The 19,171-nt window shown below is 37.4% G+C and overlaps 4 protein-coding genes across 6 annotated transcripts; 1 reads left to right on the top strand and 3 right to left on the bottom strand.

Annotated features, from left to right (window-relative positions):
- Window positions 1-1,066: 1,066 nt before the first annotated feature.
- LOC306741423 (troponin I, slow skeletal muscle-like) lies at window positions 1,067-5,208 on the bottom strand. Of its 2 annotated transcripts, XM_079223707.1 has the most exons (9): window positions 5,108-5,208; window positions 4,679-4,779; window positions 4,510-4,582; window positions 3,627-3,661; window positions 3,290-3,331; window positions 2,891-3,022; window positions 2,698-2,787; window positions 1,420-1,593; window positions 1,067-1,312 (listed from the first exon to the last, which is right to left on the bottom strand). In XM_079223707.1, exons 6-9 carry the CDS (start codon window positions 2,993-2,995, stop codon window positions 1,232-1,234), a joined length of 450 nt encoding a protein of 149 aa, XP_079079833.1. In that variant the 5' UTR covers window positions 2,996-3,022; window positions 3,290-3,331; window positions 3,627-3,661; window positions 4,510-4,582; window positions 4,679-4,779; window positions 5,108-5,208; the 3' UTR covers window positions 1,067-1,231. The 2 variants fall into 2 exon arrangements, with proteins under 2 accessions (XP_079079833.1, XP_079079834.1); XM_079223708.1 differs by lacking the exons at window positions 4,510-4,582; window positions 4,679-4,779; window positions 5,108-5,208 and adding an exon at window positions 3,756-3,773.
- Window positions 5,209-7,023: 1,815 nt separating this feature from the next.
- On the bottom strand, window positions 7,024-8,608 carry tnni4b.2 (troponin I4b, tandem duplicate 2; the record flags this gene model as incomplete). The annotated part of the gene is given in 6 exon segments (XM_079223709.1): window positions 7,024-7,087; window positions 7,089-7,099; window positions 7,257-7,430; window positions 7,906-7,988; window positions 8,325-8,460; window positions 8,576-8,608. Coding segments are annotated over 5 exon segments (453 nt in total). The 5' UTR covers window positions 8,446-8,460; window positions 8,576-8,608.
- A 932-nt stretch (window positions 8,609-9,540) lies between these two features.
- On the bottom strand, window positions 9,541-12,577 carry LOC306741422 (troponin I, slow skeletal muscle-like). 2 transcript variants are annotated; one of them, XM_079223705.1, is made up of 8 exons: window positions 12,443-12,577; window positions 11,102-11,134; window positions 10,802-10,843; window positions 10,559-10,690; window positions 10,386-10,475; window positions 10,132-10,302; window positions 9,956-10,046; window positions 9,541-9,856 (listed from the first exon to the last, which is right to left on the bottom strand). In XM_079223705.1, exons 4-7 carry the CDS (start codon window positions 10,661-10,663, stop codon window positions 9,960-9,962), a joined length of 453 nt encoding a protein of 150 aa, XP_079079831.1. In that variant the 5' UTR covers window positions 10,664-10,690; window positions 10,802-10,843; window positions 11,102-11,134; window positions 12,443-12,577; the 3' UTR covers window positions 9,541-9,856; window positions 9,956-9,959. The 2 variants fall into 2 exon arrangements, with proteins under 2 accessions (XP_079079831.1, XP_079079832.1); XM_079223706.1 differs by lacking the exon at window positions 12,443-12,577 and having other exon boundaries at window positions 10,989-11,119.
- Window positions 10,662-18,813, top strand: LOC306741118 (interleukin-17 receptor A; the record flags this gene model as incomplete). The annotated part of the gene is made up of 2 exons (XM_079223371.1): window positions 10,662-10,692; window positions 17,891-18,813. 2 exons carry the CDS (start codon window positions 10,662-10,664, stop codon window positions 18,811-18,813), a joined length of 954 nt encoding a protein of 317 aa, XP_079079497.1.
- Window positions 18,814-19,171: the final 358 nt, after the last annotated feature.

Raw genomic sequence — 19,171 nt, 5'->3', positions numbered from 1 at the left:
TCCTTTAAAAAAAATAACTATAACTTAAATAAGATTTCTTTAAATGACGTTCAGTTGTACAAAATTATAACCGAAATGAACATAAATGCATTTTCAGAGGGAAAGAAAAGTCTGCCTTGCTCTTTGAACACAGATGCATGTGGAGTAGCATCAGTTTTCTCAATTCATAGCAAGAGTATTGTAACAAAAAGCATTCATGTTCCGTACTATTTCAAAATAAAACTCCTTACCTTATTCAGCAGGTGACAAATACTCACAGGCGTCTTTTTTCTGAGACGCGAAGGGCAGAAAGACGGTAGATATATAGATTCCAGCGCTCATGTGAGTGGCTCACTAAAATAGACCCCCTGTCCTCACCATTCTTGCACAGCGTCTCTCACATCGCACGAGGATGAGGTGTGAAATCTTACTGGGTCCGTCCACGTGTAATGCTTCCTTCGTCTCTTCTGTCTTGGAGGGAGCTTTAATCCAACATAAATTACACGTGAAATAAAATTGGATCCCAGATAAAATGCAAAGTGATTAACACATCACACAGTGGAGGAAAACAACAGCAGGATTGTTCTATTTTTATTGAGACAAAATCGCTGGTTTCATGTTTGTATCAAGTACAAAACCCAGACGTGAAGATAACACACTTTTCACTGCAATAACCTGAAGAGTGCAATCATGCTTTTTAATTGTACCGCATTATATCTTGAATGGGCGATACATCTTGAATGTCTGACAAGCTAGATGGCAATCTATCATAGCAGATAACACAACTAGCAGTTGTTACTTTACGAGGGACAGACAAGGTGTCTCCACAGTACAGTCCACACGTGTCAGACTGGTGGTTTGAAAGTGTTATGCTGCCACCACAAGGCTGCAGAGGAGACCTGCAAAACAGCCACTGCATCACTAATATAAAGCAGGCAATGACAAACAAAACAAATATATATATATATATATATATATATATATATATATATATATATATATATATATATATATATGTTGAAATCAGCATCAGTGTACTTAGAAAATTATATTTTTAACCTAATTTAAAGACCACAAACAATATCTGTTTCTTTTTATTTTATTTCTGTAAGATTACAACAAGCAAGGAAATCCTGTTTTAAAGGTTGTTTGTCCTACCTGCAATTCATAAATTGATATAATAGAGGTAAGACAGTAAGTAATGTTAAGAATTCATCACAAGATGATCTCTTAATCAAAAGTACATGTTTCTTTAGGCGTCAAACAGCTTCTTCCTGCCCTCCATGCCAGACATGGCCTCCACGTTCTTACGCCAGTCAGTGACTTCCTCTTTCTGTTAGAAACATAACAGATCACAGACAGACAGACAATATTACACAGATCATTTCAACCAAAAATAGCCATGAGCTGAAGGTTTCTGAAAACAAAAGCCAGGTTTACCTTTTCCTCTTCCTTCTTGACTGTTTTGAGGTTGGCCTTGAAGTCGATGGACTCCTTGTGTTTGGAGCCCAGCAGAACGCTCAGCATGGCCTCAGCTGAGATCTTCACTCTCTTCAAGGTCGGCTTCTTGAACTTACACTGGATCTCAGTGATCTTCAGGTTCATGTTTTCTATCTGGACGGGGATTCAATTGATAGAAAGGATTGTGCTGTTGTTTTTTTACCATTGTGAGTGAAGTACACCATATTACCCTCACTGCTATTTATTTATTTGCATACAATGTAGAGGGAAGCGCCTACTTTCTCACATCCATATGGATTTATGAACACTGGGATTTATAAATATGTCTACGTGTAATTGTTCCACAATAAAGAGCTGAAAGTTTACTATTAATCTTGTAATTTAATTTAAAAATATCTAAATATATGTTAATTTTTTCAGAGCTTTCAACCAAATCTTACAGTCTTCCTCAGCTGAAATACTGTAGGTTACCCAGATGAAGCAAGATGTGGTTAAAAGCTCCAGAAAAAGTGGACCTTGACTTAACTAATTATAATAATGATTTAACTTGTGTTTGTACACGTTAGTTCAAGTAACCAAATCAAGGTAAAAGCTCTTAAAGATTGGGCCAACCAGTACGAAGTCAGAGAAACTCTACTACTTTACAAAGCAAATATTATTTAAAAAAAGCATATCTTAACTATTACTGGTGAATACAACTAACATTTGCTAAGAAAAAAAATAGTAATTGCTACTTTTACAAGATGTTTGATAATCTGTGGTTAGCAAGGACTGATTGCTCAATATAAAATATTGAATTGAACCTCAATTTATTATTGATATAACCCTAAAATTGAATGTGAATGACACTGCCTGGTGTTTTATCAGTGATCAGTGTTATAATTTTCAGTCCATAATTTACTGTTGTGTTTCAGACAGTTGGATAATATGACTCTTGACTCATAAAATGCCATAGATAACATTGGAGTCAAAATGCAAATTTAGAATGTAATCCCAGCTTTCTGTTTATGTTGTAAAACAAGAATGTGAACTGTGTTGAGTTCCAGCATTTGTTTATTTGGTGCTATAACACAGTCACACAGCACCAGGCGTTATCCACATGACTCTGTTATGTCCTCATGCCGCCACTAGGAGGCAGTGTTTGTTCACATTTAGCTGTTTTAAGTTATGACCCCGTCTTCACAGTAAAGACATTGGATGCAGTAAAGTCCCAACATGGATCACTTTATCTTCCTATTAATATCTTGAGCAGCTCACCTCTTTGTCATTTTTGGACACCTTGAGGCTGATATCATACCACTCCTCATCTACAACTTCAATCTTGTGGTGCAAATCTTTACAAAGATCCTGTGTAAACAAAGAAAGTGTCTTGTAAAAATCTGTATACTTTAGTAAACTATAAAGAAATATATTAGTGAGTGTACTGGAAGATGTGGATAAAGGTAAATACCAGAAGGTCTTGTAAAGACAGACCAGACGTAACCAGAGGAGGAATTCGTTCTTTCAGAGCAACTTCTCTCTCCTTGGCTTTCTGATCCGTCTCCTCCTGCAGCATCTGAGCAGCGACTGTCAAAAGTCGAATCTAAAGAAAATATCAAAGTAATATATATATATATTTTATTTAATTGTATTGGGCAGACAGCAAAAGTTCACATAAATACGAGAATTTTCAATCAATTTACATAATAGCTTGACCATAAGTGCGACACATCCTTTAAGAATATATATATATATATATATATATATATATATATATATATATATATATATATATATATATATGCACTCTAACATCTAATTCTTCATAATTAATACATTTAAAAAACATCACAAATAAAGGAAAACGTACCTTCAACCCCAGCCTTCGAGAGGAGGAGATCTTTGATTTTTTCTATAATTCACACATAAAAACATGTAATAATGTCCATATACAATATATATGAACCGCGAATTTGCATATATGATCTTTTAAATTTAATTATTAGATAACTAGATAACTGAAAAAACAGCGTATTTGTAGATGTTGTAGATAGATACTCACAGTTCTGTTGGAGCATTAACGAGAGAGAGAGAAAGAGAAAAAAACATGTTAACATATTCACATAATTAACATCAATACATAGTTTTACAGTATACTCTGAAGCTGTCAATGAACACAGTGTAAAATAACCCAGATGTGATTATACTCACTGATCAGCCATGATTGTCTTAAATTCCGGCACTAGAATTAGAAAAATAAAAGATAATAAAGCTCTTCTTTTCTGTGAAGTTTTAATGCAATAACTTGCAAACAGAGTGAATTCAGCTTTTAACACCTGTTCAACAGAGCTGGACGCTGAAGATCGATGACCTTTTTAACCTCCATGGTCAAAGTATTTCACCCACTCCCAACATTCATTGGCCCCTTAAAGCTAAACAAAGTTATTTATTGTTCACTCATGCGTTGCCTTGGTACAGCTTTAGGGCCGATTGGAATATTTTTGTAATTTTGTTGTGTCGTAATTCACATTTTGAATTCATTGCATTACATTTTGTTTCTTTTATCGTGGTCAACATTTGAACCTGGCAGTACATTTATCAGGTTTTACATTTCTAATTTTCCTCATTCAAATAAAAAGTTATAAAAAATGTAAATACATATTTCAACTAAATTAAATCACAGGTTAAGTGCAGACTTTGGTTTGCTGCTTCATATTCATGCATTGTTACAGAAAACATCTTTAAAGATGACTGTCACTATAAAAGCACTTGTGTCATAAGCAAAGTTCCAAAGGACCAGGGGCCGTGTTAACATAACTCACAAGAGTTTCTGCATAGGTGACAAAAAAGTTGAATGGCCAGATAATCCACAGGCATGCACACTGGCAATGTTCAACTTGCTGTTAATCCTAATCACAATGATTTCCAAATAAAACACCAAAGTGAAGATAAGACACTTTGCAGATTATAATGTCACTGCTAGTTAGTTTTTTAAATGCTGCTGCATGGGTAGAAATGTGTCCTTAGTCACTCAACACCTCAACAAGTTTACTGTAATCCACAAAGACCAGAATAAAAGCAACTCTGTACCTTATTAGCAGAACAGCTCCTTGAGTCTCCAAACTGAAGAAAAGTGTGTGTGAGGGAGGCAGCAATCGACGATCTGAGACAGAAAAATCTATCAGATTTATAGCGGCAGTGCGAGTGCCAATGGCTCACTAAAATAGACTCCTGTCTGGCCACCAACAGTGACATTTACCGTTGCACGTAGCATCCCCACAATATCATGCGGGAAAGTAGGTAATAAAACTTCATTCATGGGCCCAAACATTTGGGTTCCTTCTGTTATTTTGACCACACCTGTTGGCGGAAGTGACAGTGAGAATTTAAAGAGACATCATCTGACCCATTGGTTGCACGCCGGGTCGGTGTCACACATTCAATATCACATATCTGTGTCTCAATGGCCACATCAACTGTATGACTTTGCTTTGTTCATGCACATTTACAAGTTCATCAACAAAATAGAGATTAAAACATTGGAAATTAATTAAATTAATCTTTGTTGAGAACTTGAGACTTCAAAATGAATAGATTTGTCTCCTTACATTAATTCAAATAGAGCTCTTTTTTTAAACTTTAACCAGATCCTCACATTGTAAGAAGCATTTACATGTTCGATGCTCACCTTGCTGTTGATTATTGTCACCACTCCTTTGCATGTGTGATCATGCCACACTGTTATAGCCTGATAACACATTAATACAGGACCACCTTGGAGGTAAGAAGAAAGCCAAACGTTAGTCAGGTTTTATTTAGTGGAGCAGAGGAACAGAGACAGGTGCTTGTCAGGACTTGATGGTTTGTAAACTGAGCCAGCCAGAGTTCAATCTGACATTGTTGTAACGGAGTCAAATGGCTCAAAGGGCTACGACTCATGCCCTCACGTAAGGATTGGTAGGCAGCAAGCGATTAAACAAGAATAGTAGAGTACAAACCTTGGGTCAAATACTATTTTTAGATCACTTCTTGTAGAACTTGCTTGAAAGGAGGAGTTAAGGTACAGTTAGACAAAGAATGGTAAACAAATAAATAAATAAATAGCAGAAGAGGCCGAGATATCCTCTTAGTCCCAAGTGCCATGAAGGCTGGAGCCTACATTTCCCATAATACATCCAACAGCATATTTTTGCTATGTTGCCTTCACAAAAAACCTCCTGTCATTCTGACTCAGGATTTTTGATGCTTGATTTACTCCAATGCTAGCCTTGTAATCACTAGCACTACTTTTGTGGCTTATGTATATACATCAGCTCTTTGATAAGTGAAAACAGATACAAAACCTTTAGTGTATTGTGTTAGCATTAATATAGCATTATATTTGGATTTAACTGCCATGCCTTTGCAGCCATTTAGTATATTTCTTAACATTGTTTACATGCCTTTAGTTCTTTCCACCAAGTGGAAGAAATTGTCGCTGTCAGAAATTACTGAAATCTGCGACTTCAAAGCTGACAAAAAACATGTGAACGTGAACGCAGCATTAGATCCCTGCCTGGTGAACTTCCTCATCTTTGAAACTTCGCACCTACAGTTTGTTACACAGACTTTCTGTCACCAAACCCAATGCAAGATCATTTCGCACACTTGACAACCACTTATGACAGATATGGCATTATGTCACTGTTTGATAGTATTTAACTGACCTTTATGTGTAAATCAGTTACTGTCATGCTTGAGTTACCATGTTAAAAGTGTGAAGAGAGTTACTAATACTTTTACATTTAAGACTGAAAGGGCAGCAGTCACTAAATGGTCTCCTATTTTCAAACCACTGAATGCAATTTATTATTAGCATTTTGCTGAATAAGCTGCTGATTATTTTCTGGTTCCATTGATTTATCTTTTGGTTACAAAAATATCAGAAAACACTGAAAGGCCTTCAAATTGCATGTGTTAGATTAGTCCAAAATCCAAAGATATTCAGTTCGACAAACACAAACAGCACATCTGGAACCATCATTTTATGTGTCAACCAACAAGTTGATTAAGCTGTAAATATAGTTTTTAGCAGAGGTTGACGTGTTGATTGGTACCGTGCGCTCCGGCTGCTCGCTTGCTGCTTGACCGAGGAGTTTACTGCAGCCCTAAACCTGCGACCTCTCTTATTTTTGGACATTTTGGGACTTACAAAGATGATTTAACAACTTTGTTCTCAGCTGCTGCTGTTCACAACCTGGAACTATTACTGCCATCCTGCTGATATTGGGTGCCAGTTTGGTGGATAATAAAGCAGATATTAAAAAAAGGAAAATGGGGCAGCGGTTTTCTCTGTTGATCAGAAGTATTTATTATCAGGATATAAGCTGGTCTTTTCCAGGCATTTCAAGATCAAGACACACAGAGCATCTCACTATGTGCTTGCGTGATGAACACCACAAAATAAAAAAGACAGAATGTAACTCACTTTTATACACAAAATATATAGTCTATACACTCACACGCATCCACTGTCGTATTATATGGTGAGCAGTGATGGTAACTTCATTTTCCTCTCTATTCTCATCCACTGTACAACTCATAATGAGTCTCTCACATATGAGTCTACTGTCCGGCATCAAACAGCTTCTTCCTGCCCTCCATACCAGACATGGCTTCCACGTTCTTACACCTCCTCTTTCTGTTTATGAGAAGAAAATGATTCTTAGTGATACTGTGCATTCAGAGAATGACCCCAAAATAACATGAGCAATACAAGCACTGTAAAACGAGTCAACTGAGTTTGATATAATCTTGAAAACCTAAACACAATCTGGTGTTATAGTCGCCGTGCTTACCTTTTCCTTCTCTTTCTTCACCGTCTTCAGGTTGGCCTTGAAGTCCACGGACTCTTTGACCTTAGCGCCCAGCAGAGCTCCCAACATGGCGTCAGCAGACACCCTCACCCTCTTCAGAGCCGGCCGCTTCATTTTACCTTTCAGCTCAAAGATCTTCACTGACAGACTTTCAAGCTGCACGAAAGTAAGTAAAAGGTAACACCTTATGGCAATAACTTGCGATGAAAATGTATTCAAAATGTTTAAAAAACACACTCTGTAAGGCTTTCAACCCTACATGTTACTGGTAAATTATATTAAAATCATTATAAGATAAGATAATATTTTCCTTTATTAGTGGGGAAATTTCAGGATTACAGCAGCAGACGAGTAAAGTTCACACAAGAGACACATGGTAAAATAAAAAAACAAGTAATATAAGTAAACAGTAATTCAAAAATTGCAATATTATATATACAGAAAGAATAAAATGTATTTAAAAATGTATTTATATTGCACCAGTTGACGTGATTAAAGTGTTTTTGTGGTCTACTGCTATCTGGTTAATAATGCTGCATTGATATCATGAAAAACACAGTGAACACATCCATTAAGTAAAAAACAGAATAAAATCCACATGTTAATCAAATGAATGTGAAAAAACACGTACCTCCTTGTTATTTTTGCCCACTTTTGCGTCAATGTCGTAGCGCTCATCGTCTACCACGTCAATCTTATGGTGCAGATCTTTGCCTGCCGACAGAGAGGGAATCATGTCATATTTATTGAACCCTACAATCCTCTGGCAGGTTGCACAGTTGCACGTCTCAAAATAAAACATTTTTACACTCATTAGTGGTTACTTGTAATGTATTTAACATTTCAAATATTTTGTTTCTAAATAAGATTGTCAGGTGAATGCCCAAACAACATAGAATAGATGGCGAGGCATCTCTGTTCTAATGCACCTGCATACGAACATACTATATGCATGTCATCCATGCACATCAGAGGGATGCTTGCATATGGAGCATTTCAGCCAAGTTGTTTCACTGTAGTATGATTGGCAGCTCATGCTGTGACCTGCACATACCTGAAGGTCCTGCAGAGACAAACCAGACAGCTGAAGTGAAGGAACTCTCTCACTCAAAGTGGCTTCTTTCTCCAGCTTCTTTTCCTCCTTCTCCTTCTCCAACATCACAGCTGCCATTTTCAGCAGCTTGGTCTAAATTGAATAAAACGTAATGATCACCTTTATTTTGTGAACTTGTGGATTGTGTCATGAAGGTTTTTTTGCAGTGGATTATTGTAAATTGTAGTTAAGACAGAGGAGACAATACCTTGAGGGCCAGTCTGCGAGATGCAGAGATTTTGGATTTATTCTACAAAAAAGCAGTTGAGAAACGTTTTTAGCAGCAAAAGCAGTTCAAAGATACATTTTAGATGGTTTCTAAGTGTAGATTTTCTTTAGCTAATCTGCACTATTTATATAGTAATAACTTACCGGTCTGTGTTGAACGTTATGGTATTAAAAAGGAAAAGAAATAAGATGAGAGTTAATATCAACATGATAAAGAATTACTTAGATTTTACAGATATTGATTTACATAATAAAAATCTAAACTTACCCCTGAGACATGATTGACTTTTGTCTGTAAAAATAAAATAATGAATTACTATCCAATAATAGTTATATATATATATATATATATATATATATATATATATATATATTCAGACATATATATGTGTATATATATATATATACATACATTAAATGTATATTTTCAGCAAGTAATCGTCTTGTTTTGTTCTCTTTAAGATCAGACTGTATTCAATATTTTACAGTAAATTTGCATACTAATGTTTTCCATCAAAAGGTTCCTGCTTTAAATTATTCCAGATGATGCAACAGGTGGAGTTGTCTAATTGTCTTGTATTTTCTTAAGCCACACTATTATAATTACAAAAATCAACCTACCTTTTTTTTTTTTATCTCTGCAGAAAACCTGTTGAGGTGAGCAGTGGGTGTCTCTTAATGACGAGAAGAAAACTCGTAAAATGGAATGGCTCCTATCGCCTTCTGTGAGTGGACAACTAAAATAGCCTCCTCTGTCCTGACAGCTAGTATACTGTACTGTGTATCACTGCACGTCTACATGGTATCCCACCCAAACTACCACTGCTCATCAACACCAGCTGTAGAGACTCAATCTATCCAATATCATGAGTATCTCCGTTATTGGAGAGATCGGAAATAAAACATTGCATTTGGGAATCTGAACAAACCAAAGAAACTAAGCAGTGACATTTTTACGGTCGTTTAATCAGCATCACAGGTATTACAGACATCTGCAGGATACAAATAGTGCACTTTAAATGACAAACTCATCAAGAGAATACACCTATATCAGCCTGTAAAAGGTTCAGTATACTATATAAGGTATATGATTACATCCATGGCATACTGTGGTATTTTTGCACACATTAAATCAAGGTAAAACTATTTCAATACTATATAATCTAAATAGGGAAGTCCCTATGGTTGATATCACTCTTTACAAAAACAGTTTTATTTCATCCTGAAATGGAAACTTCTTCCTTGAATTTAGACAATGATTCTGAAATAAAGACAAACAACGGGATTAAATATATATTTTGAAAAACATTTCAAACTTAAGCTTTACTTTAGGAAATACAATGTTTACGTAACATAGCACCTTCTTATTGTGCTGCGTTAAACTTCTTCTTCCTGCCCTCCATGCCAGTCATGGCCTCAATGTTCTTACGCCAGTCAACCACGTCACCCTTCTGCAAAGATAAAAGATAGGCGAAATCGCCTTTTCAATGCAGTTTCTTATTTTATGGACGAATGTCACCGCGTTACCAGCTTTACCTTTTCTTCCTCCTTCTTCACTGTCTTCAGGTTGGCCTTGAAATCAGCCTTGGCGAGTTTGGAGGCGTCGGTGCACGCACCCAGCATGTCGTCTGTCGTCTTCTTCACCTTCTTCAAGTTGGGCCTCTTTGTCCCCTTCAGCCCATGGATCTTTTGACTCAGTGTCTGGATCTATGCAACAAACACACACTTCAACATCCCTACAGGTCAGCAAATATATGAACTGTTCTTGCTTTGATTTAGTTTCACTTTACCTCTGTCGTATTTTTGTCTACCTTCAGCTCTATATCATAACGAGCTTCGTCTACAATATCAATCTTATTGTTTAGTTCTTTGCAAAGATCCTATAAAGAAGAAGAAAACTTGTCAAGACGATGTGGAATGATAATAATGACCGAATCTGCTTGATTCGCTGTGTCAGTATTACCTTGAGCTCCTGGGCTGACAGACCTGACAGCGTCAGTGCAGGGAAGCACTCATTCACAACTCGTTCCTTTTCATGTTTCTTCTCTTCTCTTTCAACTACCAGCATGGAAGCTGCCTTCTTCAGCAGCTTGGACTGTAAGATAGAAAGGCGTTAATAGGATCGATAACAACTAGAGCGGTCTTAGCACAAGTGGCATCCCATTAAATATTATTCAGACGTGGCCTAAAGGTCGACAAGACCTACCTTCAAAAAAAGTCGACGTGTTGCTGAATATTTCGTCTTTTTCTGTCAGAAAGATAAGAATACTTTTAGTAGAGTCATCAGTATAGATTTCCAAATGTCTTTTTGAGCATAAGTGCACTAATCATTCATTCCAAATCAACTGATTGATCTTTAATTAATGATTTGGAATGCAAAAATATTGACTCACCGGTCTTCATCAACGTGACGTCAATGTGACAAGAAAAGTAGAAAAATGTTTTTATTATTATTTAATATAAAACACTTTGAACGTCATTGTGGCTCCCTTTTAGAGATCAATACTCACCCCTCAGACATGTCTGCAGTTTATGGTTCCTTTGGAGCAGAAACACGATTTATTAACTCTTTTTTTTAATGCATTATGTATTTTTGACACTACGCCACATAGTTTCACCGAGAATAGATGATCGTAATGAGCATTTATCAAAGTCTCAGTCGTGTTTTCTACAGTCAATATGATTGATGAATCCTTCACCGTTTAATAAATGTAATCTGTTTAATTGTCCTCAGGGGCTGTCAGATGCATTTCAGTTTCCCCGCAGGACCAGATAATCCTTCCTATTGTTATGAAAAAGCTGACGAGGAGCATGTTGCCGGGCTATATTTAGCCACATTGCCACCATGCTTTGCGGTGTCCCAGCAGCTGCTGTGGCCTTGATGGTGCCAGAGAAAGTTTTGGCAGTCAAGAGACAAACAACATCAGACCTATGGAGACTGTGGAAGCAAATATAACAGTTCCCAGTCCCAGTCTTTTGGGATCCACAACACGGCTCATTTTTTATTTTACTCTTGGAATTGCATATCTATCGTCCAAGCATAAAACGGCAAAAGTGAAAATGAGCTGTAATGTAATGTAATGAACCATCTCCTCCACTGTTTCTCACTTTCTTTGACCTTTTCTTTGTAACATTAGCTTTAAAACTACAATACTTCCTTTTTCCAATGAGTTCAACAATAGCATTGCATATAAATAAATAAATGTAGGTGTTAGAGAAGGCAACGATGAAAGCATGTCAATGCAACTTATTCAGCACAGTAATATATCCAATTTAAATTAAGCCAGTCTGACAGGGTGTGAAAGTCAATGTAAATAAGCTAAGCCTCATACAATTACAAGAAGCCTGCAGCCTTGCCCCTACACCCAGGAGGTTGCCACTTCATACCAGCGAGCCATCATCACTTATCACACCAGCTTTTCAGCTACACTGACGGGTCAAGTGTTCAGTCAAGCGTTAGCAGCCTCCAATACTTTGGCAGACAGTTTGAGCCTCAGGTTACGAGGATCCAAAAATCTTCAAGGAGATTGAGATGTTGTAGAAGCGAAAGCTAGAAAGCCATGTCTGAAAAAGTGACTTTACTTTTCACAAATGTGGCGACATAGCAGGGATTCCCTCACATAAATACCAGCCACAGTAGATGTATCAGGAGCATGACGATATGCAGTCTTCATTACTTCCTAAATGAAAGCCGGACTCGACTTTACCCAAACGTGGCTGTAAATGGCAAGAAGTTAATCTTGCAATGTCAGGTTAAAGAGCTCCCTGTAATGTCTATAATAAATCTGATTGACTTTTATTTTCTTGTGATAAATAGCAAAGGTTGATCACTTGATATGAAACTTACCTTGAAGATGAGAATCAGAGAGGGCAGCGACAGGACTGAGTCAGGGAAAGAAAAAGCACTTCATGATTATTAGTGAAAGATTTATGTTTTCAAACTCTCATGTGAATGGCTCGCTAAAATAGACCCCCTGTCCACCTGACGATTGCTGCATCACAGGGCAACCCTTTTTTTATTTGCCCTCAACTCGTGACACATTTATCTCATGTGATAACATTGCACAAGGGCACAACTCACACGCCCCTCACCTAACTGACAGCTGACTTATCCTCTCTGCAGATATCAGGCGCCCTGAGCATGTTTGTTTTTTAAAATTAGTGTCATGGGGTGTTCTGGCAAAGACTAACATCATAAACCAATTATTTTAAAGGGGCCTTTTGAAGTAAGCTTTAAAAATATGATTGGTTGAAGTTTATTAAGTTGAACTTTAAGCTTTATTCCCTGGTTTCATGTTACGGTTAGAGGTCTACAGCCACATGTGTCGTGTGAGGCTGTAATGCTAAAATCAGTGTGCTAACAAGCTGATGTTAAGCAGGTATTTACGTTTACCATGTTCACTATCTTAGTTTACTGTGTTGGCATGCTAAGATTAGCCAATTAGCATTGAACACACAAAGTGCAGGTGCAGCTGAAGACTGCTGAAGACAATTAGACATTTTTTATTGTGCATGTGTGAAATATTGTTATTTTTCAGGGATTTTTTCAATTCAAAATACTTTGTTAATTCTTCATCTCAATCTTAAATGCCTTCCTCACAGCATTAGAAGTGTGTTTTAGATTGCTTGTATGTGAAACAAATAGTTAATTTTACTTTAATCAATCATTTACCAGGATCAACATAACATTAATAAACATCAGTATCTGTCCCATTCAGCCAAAAGGTACATTTTTGATACAATAAATAGAACAGACAGATAAAACAATGCAGACAAAACAACATAAATTATATGAACTATTTATATTCAAAGTGCAATATAGAGCATACATCATAAATGAAAGGAAAACTTGTAAAAACTAACACATTACAAGCTGACACATTTCAAGCATTTATTTGTACGTTATATACCAGTTAGGGATGCTAAAAGGAGAAGTTATCATTGTCAACAAATGTTCTTCTATCTGATCACAACAGCATGTCTCTACTGCTTATGGATGCCAAATCCTGAACACATCCCAACTAACTACAGCTGCACTGAATAAAAGTCATATGTATTATATTTGGACCGAGGTGCCATCATGGCGACTGAATCACAGTGGCCGTGGTACCCCTCTCACACAGAGGAGAGATCAACTGCAACCGCTGCAGTCTATTCTGGTCAGACGTGGTCACACTGAGACAAAGCAACAGGAATAAACACATGGCCACAGCTACATTTTGGTCCCGGAGAACATAATCCCAATAAACAAACAATGCATAGCTGAAGGTTTGGTGGTCATACTGGGCCTTCACGTGTTGGACCGAGAGGTTCTGGTATCTGTATATTTATTTATGTGAGGTCAGGCTAAATGTTAAAAGGTGGTGCCCTGGTGGCCTCTGCAGTTTAAGACCGTTGTTGCATGTCTCTTTCGCTCCTCATTTCCTGTTTATGAGTTTTAACATTTTAAACTGTTTCAACAAGAACATAACCTTTTGTAAATTAGGTCACTGCTACCACCTAGTGACTGTTTTATGGTTTGACATATTGGTTTGCAGTCGGCATCAAACAACCGTCTACATACAGACTGCAATGGATAAAAACTAAGTTGTATTTCTCACATAATTCTGTATAAAATTGCTGATTGAGAGAGAAATATTTTCAGCCATTGCAATGTCCTCCCGTGCAAATGGAAACGACAAACCACACTGGATAAGAGTGTTCTTCCTGTACTTTCAGATGTCAGCGCCTGATAAACACGTCACACTGAGTCTTTGTGTTCGCTCAAGCAAACGACTGAACCGTCTCTTGAAATGGAGTTCATTATTGTGCTTGTTTACTCAATAGTTTTTAAAGCTCTTCCACATGTGTTGTGGCGCAACACCAGAATGATCTATGTTCCTCTTTTCTGTTTTTATTTGACTGCTGGACTCCCAGTGTCCTCTTCAATTAGGGTTCTGGACAAGCGCCCGGACTGCAACCAACAGGTGAGGATTCGATCTGTTATAAAATGAATACAAGCGATCTGATAAAAAGTAAACTGAGGGGAATTTATAAACCTTCTTTCATCAAGACATTGCAACATAACTTGTGTTTTTTTTCCTAGGGTCTTGAGCATTGCAAAATTAGTAAGTATCTTAATTGTCAAATCAGTATATTAAAGTTAAAAGACTTATGAATAGAGAAGGCTTCAATTAATATGTTGAGGTGCTAATATATTTTGTGTAAATAATACATATTTTTGCATTTGACTGTCTAAATTCCTAAAACATAGATTTGGTTTTATTCATGCTGAGGGAATGATTTGTACAGGAAAATATTTTCATTTGGCATTTATGTGATCCATCTGCCCACACACTTAACCACTAATACTGTTCACCGTTTCTTAAATGTCAGATAACTGCTCAGACAAAAGCGTGATCGTACCTAGACAACATGCGCCTGTTGGCCCGGAATGGGATGCTGAGCATGTGGGAGTGTGGATGGACGAACATGGACCTGTTTCTGTTGTGAATGTGACGTGGAAAATAAAGGGAGATGGTAAGTATTGCTGAAGTCTGCCGTTCTGTGACCAAACAAAGCCCACATTGTAGCTCACAATTTAAAATGCATCAAATACAAGTATAAACCAACCAGTCTTTCATCAAAGGTGAATAGAAAACCATGCATCAAAGATTCAATCATTCATATGAAATATACATTCTCTTCTTGCAGGAAGTGCAATAACCCTTCTTGGATCAGAAATAAATATTCTGGATGAAAGTACAAATCAAAGTGTGTGTGTGCAGTTTTCTTACAACCTCAGGCAACAGCATAATCCAGACTATATGGAGGTAAAATACATTTGTTCTACCTCACTTTTGCTATAACAGTGGCAAGCATATTAGCTGTCACAGATTTGTTTTTCTTTAATAGTGGACATTTTCCTTGGATGGAGTCGTGGTAGAGCCTGCCCATACGTATATGGTGTCTGTTTTTAATCTGCCAGAACCTGATATTGAACACTACAGGATAAATAAGACCATTTCCATCCCAGGTGAGTTACCTCCAAATCCCTGAAATCTGCATGAAAAAGCAGGGAGAAATATATTTTATGTTGCATAAGTTTGCTATACAAACAAGGAAAAAAGTTATATTGATTCTGTGTTGGTGTGTAATTACATTCTGTGCATATGAGCAATAACGCCAGGTGTCATTTCCGCGGTTAAAATAAGCAATTGTTAAAAGATGTGTGCTCTTGAATCAGGAATTAGTAACAACATAGACAAAAGAAGATCAATTAAATATTGTGACAATGTTTTTTTTTTACAAAACTATCACTTTTCTTTCACCCCTTGGAAATGTAAAAAAAAAAAGGAGTTGTTTGCATCTGAAATGCTTCTTCAAGTGTCCAAACCAAAATGTAAAATGCTCTAATCATCTAATATTTACTGTCATGGCCAGGATGTGCTGACAGGAGAATCCAAAAGGCCCGGATGTGTCTGGAAAATGGTAACTTCTACATGTTGTACATTAGGGCAGTCGCAATATACCTGTATTTACAATAACTGATTTATTTAAAGGTGCAATGTAGGAGATTAGAAGCCTTTTGATTGCCTCTCAATAGCTCTCAACATGGCGATGTCTGAGCCGGTGGCTTGCAGCTAACAATGCTAACATGGTAATAACATGGCAAAAGTGCTACCAGTGTTTATCTGAGGGGGAACTGGACAGTGCGTGTTACGCTTCAGCAACGATGCTGTTGGTCGGCTATGTAAACAAAGAACGGAGGTTTTTTTTTTTAAATGCAAATACCGCACACTCCATTCTTTCTTTTTATACAGTTTTAAACACAGTGTAATTAATTAGCCAAAAAATAGATACATGCACATTAAACAAAGTTAAAGATGAATTTGATTGATAGCGGTATTATTATTTAACTTTTTTTTATTCTGTAGTTATTGGGATAATATCATGACCATGAATTATTTTGGCCAAGATCATCGTGTAGTGAAAATTAGATATTGTGACGGCCCTAATTTACATCTCACAGGTTTGAATGGAACACTGTAAAATACCCAGGACCATCTGAGTATTGTGCTCTGCTTGATGTGTTATATCAGGTAGTCTATGGGATCCCAATGTGACCGCTGCTGTGTCTTTTAACAAGGAACTTGGAAAGTTTTCCATTGTTGTGAGTTTTAAGGCAGCTCAGTATTCAGAGAGATACCAAGTCTCCATCCAGAGTTCTGGTTTCCGTCACTCAAAGGATGTCTCAAAGGTAATTACACTGTTTTTCTCACTTATATGATCAATGATAATGGTAGAAAAGTAACTATGTTGTGAGTCTAACATCATATTACTGCTTGTTTAGCACACCTGATACTGTATCATTGTCTTCATTCGAAGGAAAACAGAACTTTGTTGAATGTGTCCTTTGAGTTTGGTTGGTGGCAACTTCCACAATGTGAGATACGGTTGATGGTGAGTTTAATTTGGATTTAAAGTCTCGTCCCTGGCAGTTGAAAAATATTTGACATTGAAAGTTCACCATACTCTGCTTGTTTCTAAGATTCAGCCATTTTTTGTTCGATGTAAGAACGACTGTGGGCGCCTCGAGAAAATAATAGATTGTTGTCACGGTAAGTATACTTTGTGACATCTATACAGTATGATGTATACAAAAATAAAAAAAAATTAAGTTGATATATCATAACTATATAATGCAGAGCATAAATCAGTAGTTCCCGATCGTTTTGGCTTAAAATACAGCATTGTTCACTTGTGGCTCCTTGATCAAGGTAACAGAAGTCTTTCAGTTTTGACAGTTCTCAGATTATCTGATTTGTGTAAATGTTTGAGACCAAAAGGTAAAATAATTCCATAATTCCCCAAAAAGCCTATTTTTCTTTCAGATAAAAAAAGATAATTTCCCATCCCATTAAGGCTAAGAATACGGATATGTATTGTCATCGTAAAAAGATACAACAAAATGAATTTGGTGACTCAGTGTCAGTTTAATCATCAATCGTCAGTTTAATCATCATGCAAGCCCCTCAGATGTATCTTATGACCCACTGGAAATACTGGCATAATAATATTTGAATTCACATTTTGTCTTGAGCTAATCATATGTATTTGTGTTTTTATTTATTAGATTATCCACCACGAACTTTAATTATAAAGGCAACGGTGGGGCTGCTTGTCATTGGTGGTTGTGTTGCTTATCTACTGTGGAGAGCCACTCAGAAAGGTTTGCCTTCCTATAAATGCAAAGTATTGAACAGAAAAGCAGCTTGAATTGATCATTAATCAACGGACCTCGCCTTTCTCTCAGATCCCGTGAACACATCCTCATCTGCTGCCAGACAGCAACCAGAAGGATTCAAAGTGCAGGACAGAAAAAGAGTCCTCATCATCTACTCCCTCGACCACCCTTTATACAAAAACATCATCCTCAAGCTTTGTGCCTTTCTGGCATCCAAATGTGGAACTGAAGTGGTCCTGGATCTGCTGGACTCTAGACGACTGGGAGTGTTGGGAAGCATCCAGTGGTTGAACTGGCACAGAGAACAAATAGAAAGCTCTTCAGATAAGATACTGATCCTGTGCTCACGAGGAGTACAAGCCAAATGGAGAGCCATGTGTGGTGACAAACCGGTCTTCCTGAGAGAGGACGCCTGCTCACCTGTCGGCGACATGCTCAGTCCAGCCCTCAGCCTCATGGTCCCCCATTTTGTCCGATCTGCGTCGTTTGAAAAATACATAGTGGCTTACTTCGACGATGTTTGCTGTGAGGAAGACGTTCCTTCACCTTTCCACATTACAGTGCGATACAAGCTGATGAAACAGTTTGAGGAGCTCTTTTTCAGAATCCTGGACACTGAAAAGTGTGAGCCCGGCAGAGTGAATCACATTGAGGGGCTTTCAGAGGTCGAGTACTATCACTGTCCCTCAGGTAGAGCCCTGCGGGACGCCATAGAGGCCTTCCATGTATACCAGCTGGAGCGTCCACAGTGGTTTGAAGATGAATTACTGAGAAGCTCAAAGACCTCGGTTGAGATCCACGGCGATGCAAAAACATCTGTAAACCTCATAGCGTATTGCGTCCCCGACTCAACCCAAGTCACCAGTCATGTTGAGACACAAGAAAGCGATTTCACTGGAGACAAAACAGGACTTACCATTGCTGAAGAGTTTCAAATGTCCACCTCAGTTGAGTTCAACCCTCTTATTAGGGAGAACATGCAGCCGGTTTGATATCATTGCGTGTTTTTAGACATCAATGAAGATCTTCTCTGTCCTGTTCGGTGAAACTATGAAAAGCAGGCCATCAGTTATTCAATTTGATGTGATTAATGTTTGGCAACTTTATAGCAACACTAAAGAAATCTGCTAAGAGAAATCACCAATGGATACAAATGGATATTAAACTCATACCGGAGCAAGTAACGGGGCAATGGACGAAGTGAATGTGTAGATTATCTACGTTTTGTACTCCTTCATCGTTTCATTAATGCTTTATCTTCTTTATTTTACTGTGCATCTACTTGTTCTAGCTCTCAAGTATTTTTGCTTCTTGTATTATTGTTAAATATCTCTTACTTTCTCTCAGAAA

Source organism: Taurulus bubalis (genome assembly GCF_910589615.1).
Source record: "Taurulus bubalis genome assembly, chromosome: 9".
NCBI lineage: Eukaryota > Metazoa > Chordata > Actinopteri > Perciformes > Cottidae > Taurulus > Taurulus bubalis.
Note: the sequence above shows the minus strand (reverse complement) of the source record. Positions and strands in the feature narration are given on the sequence as shown.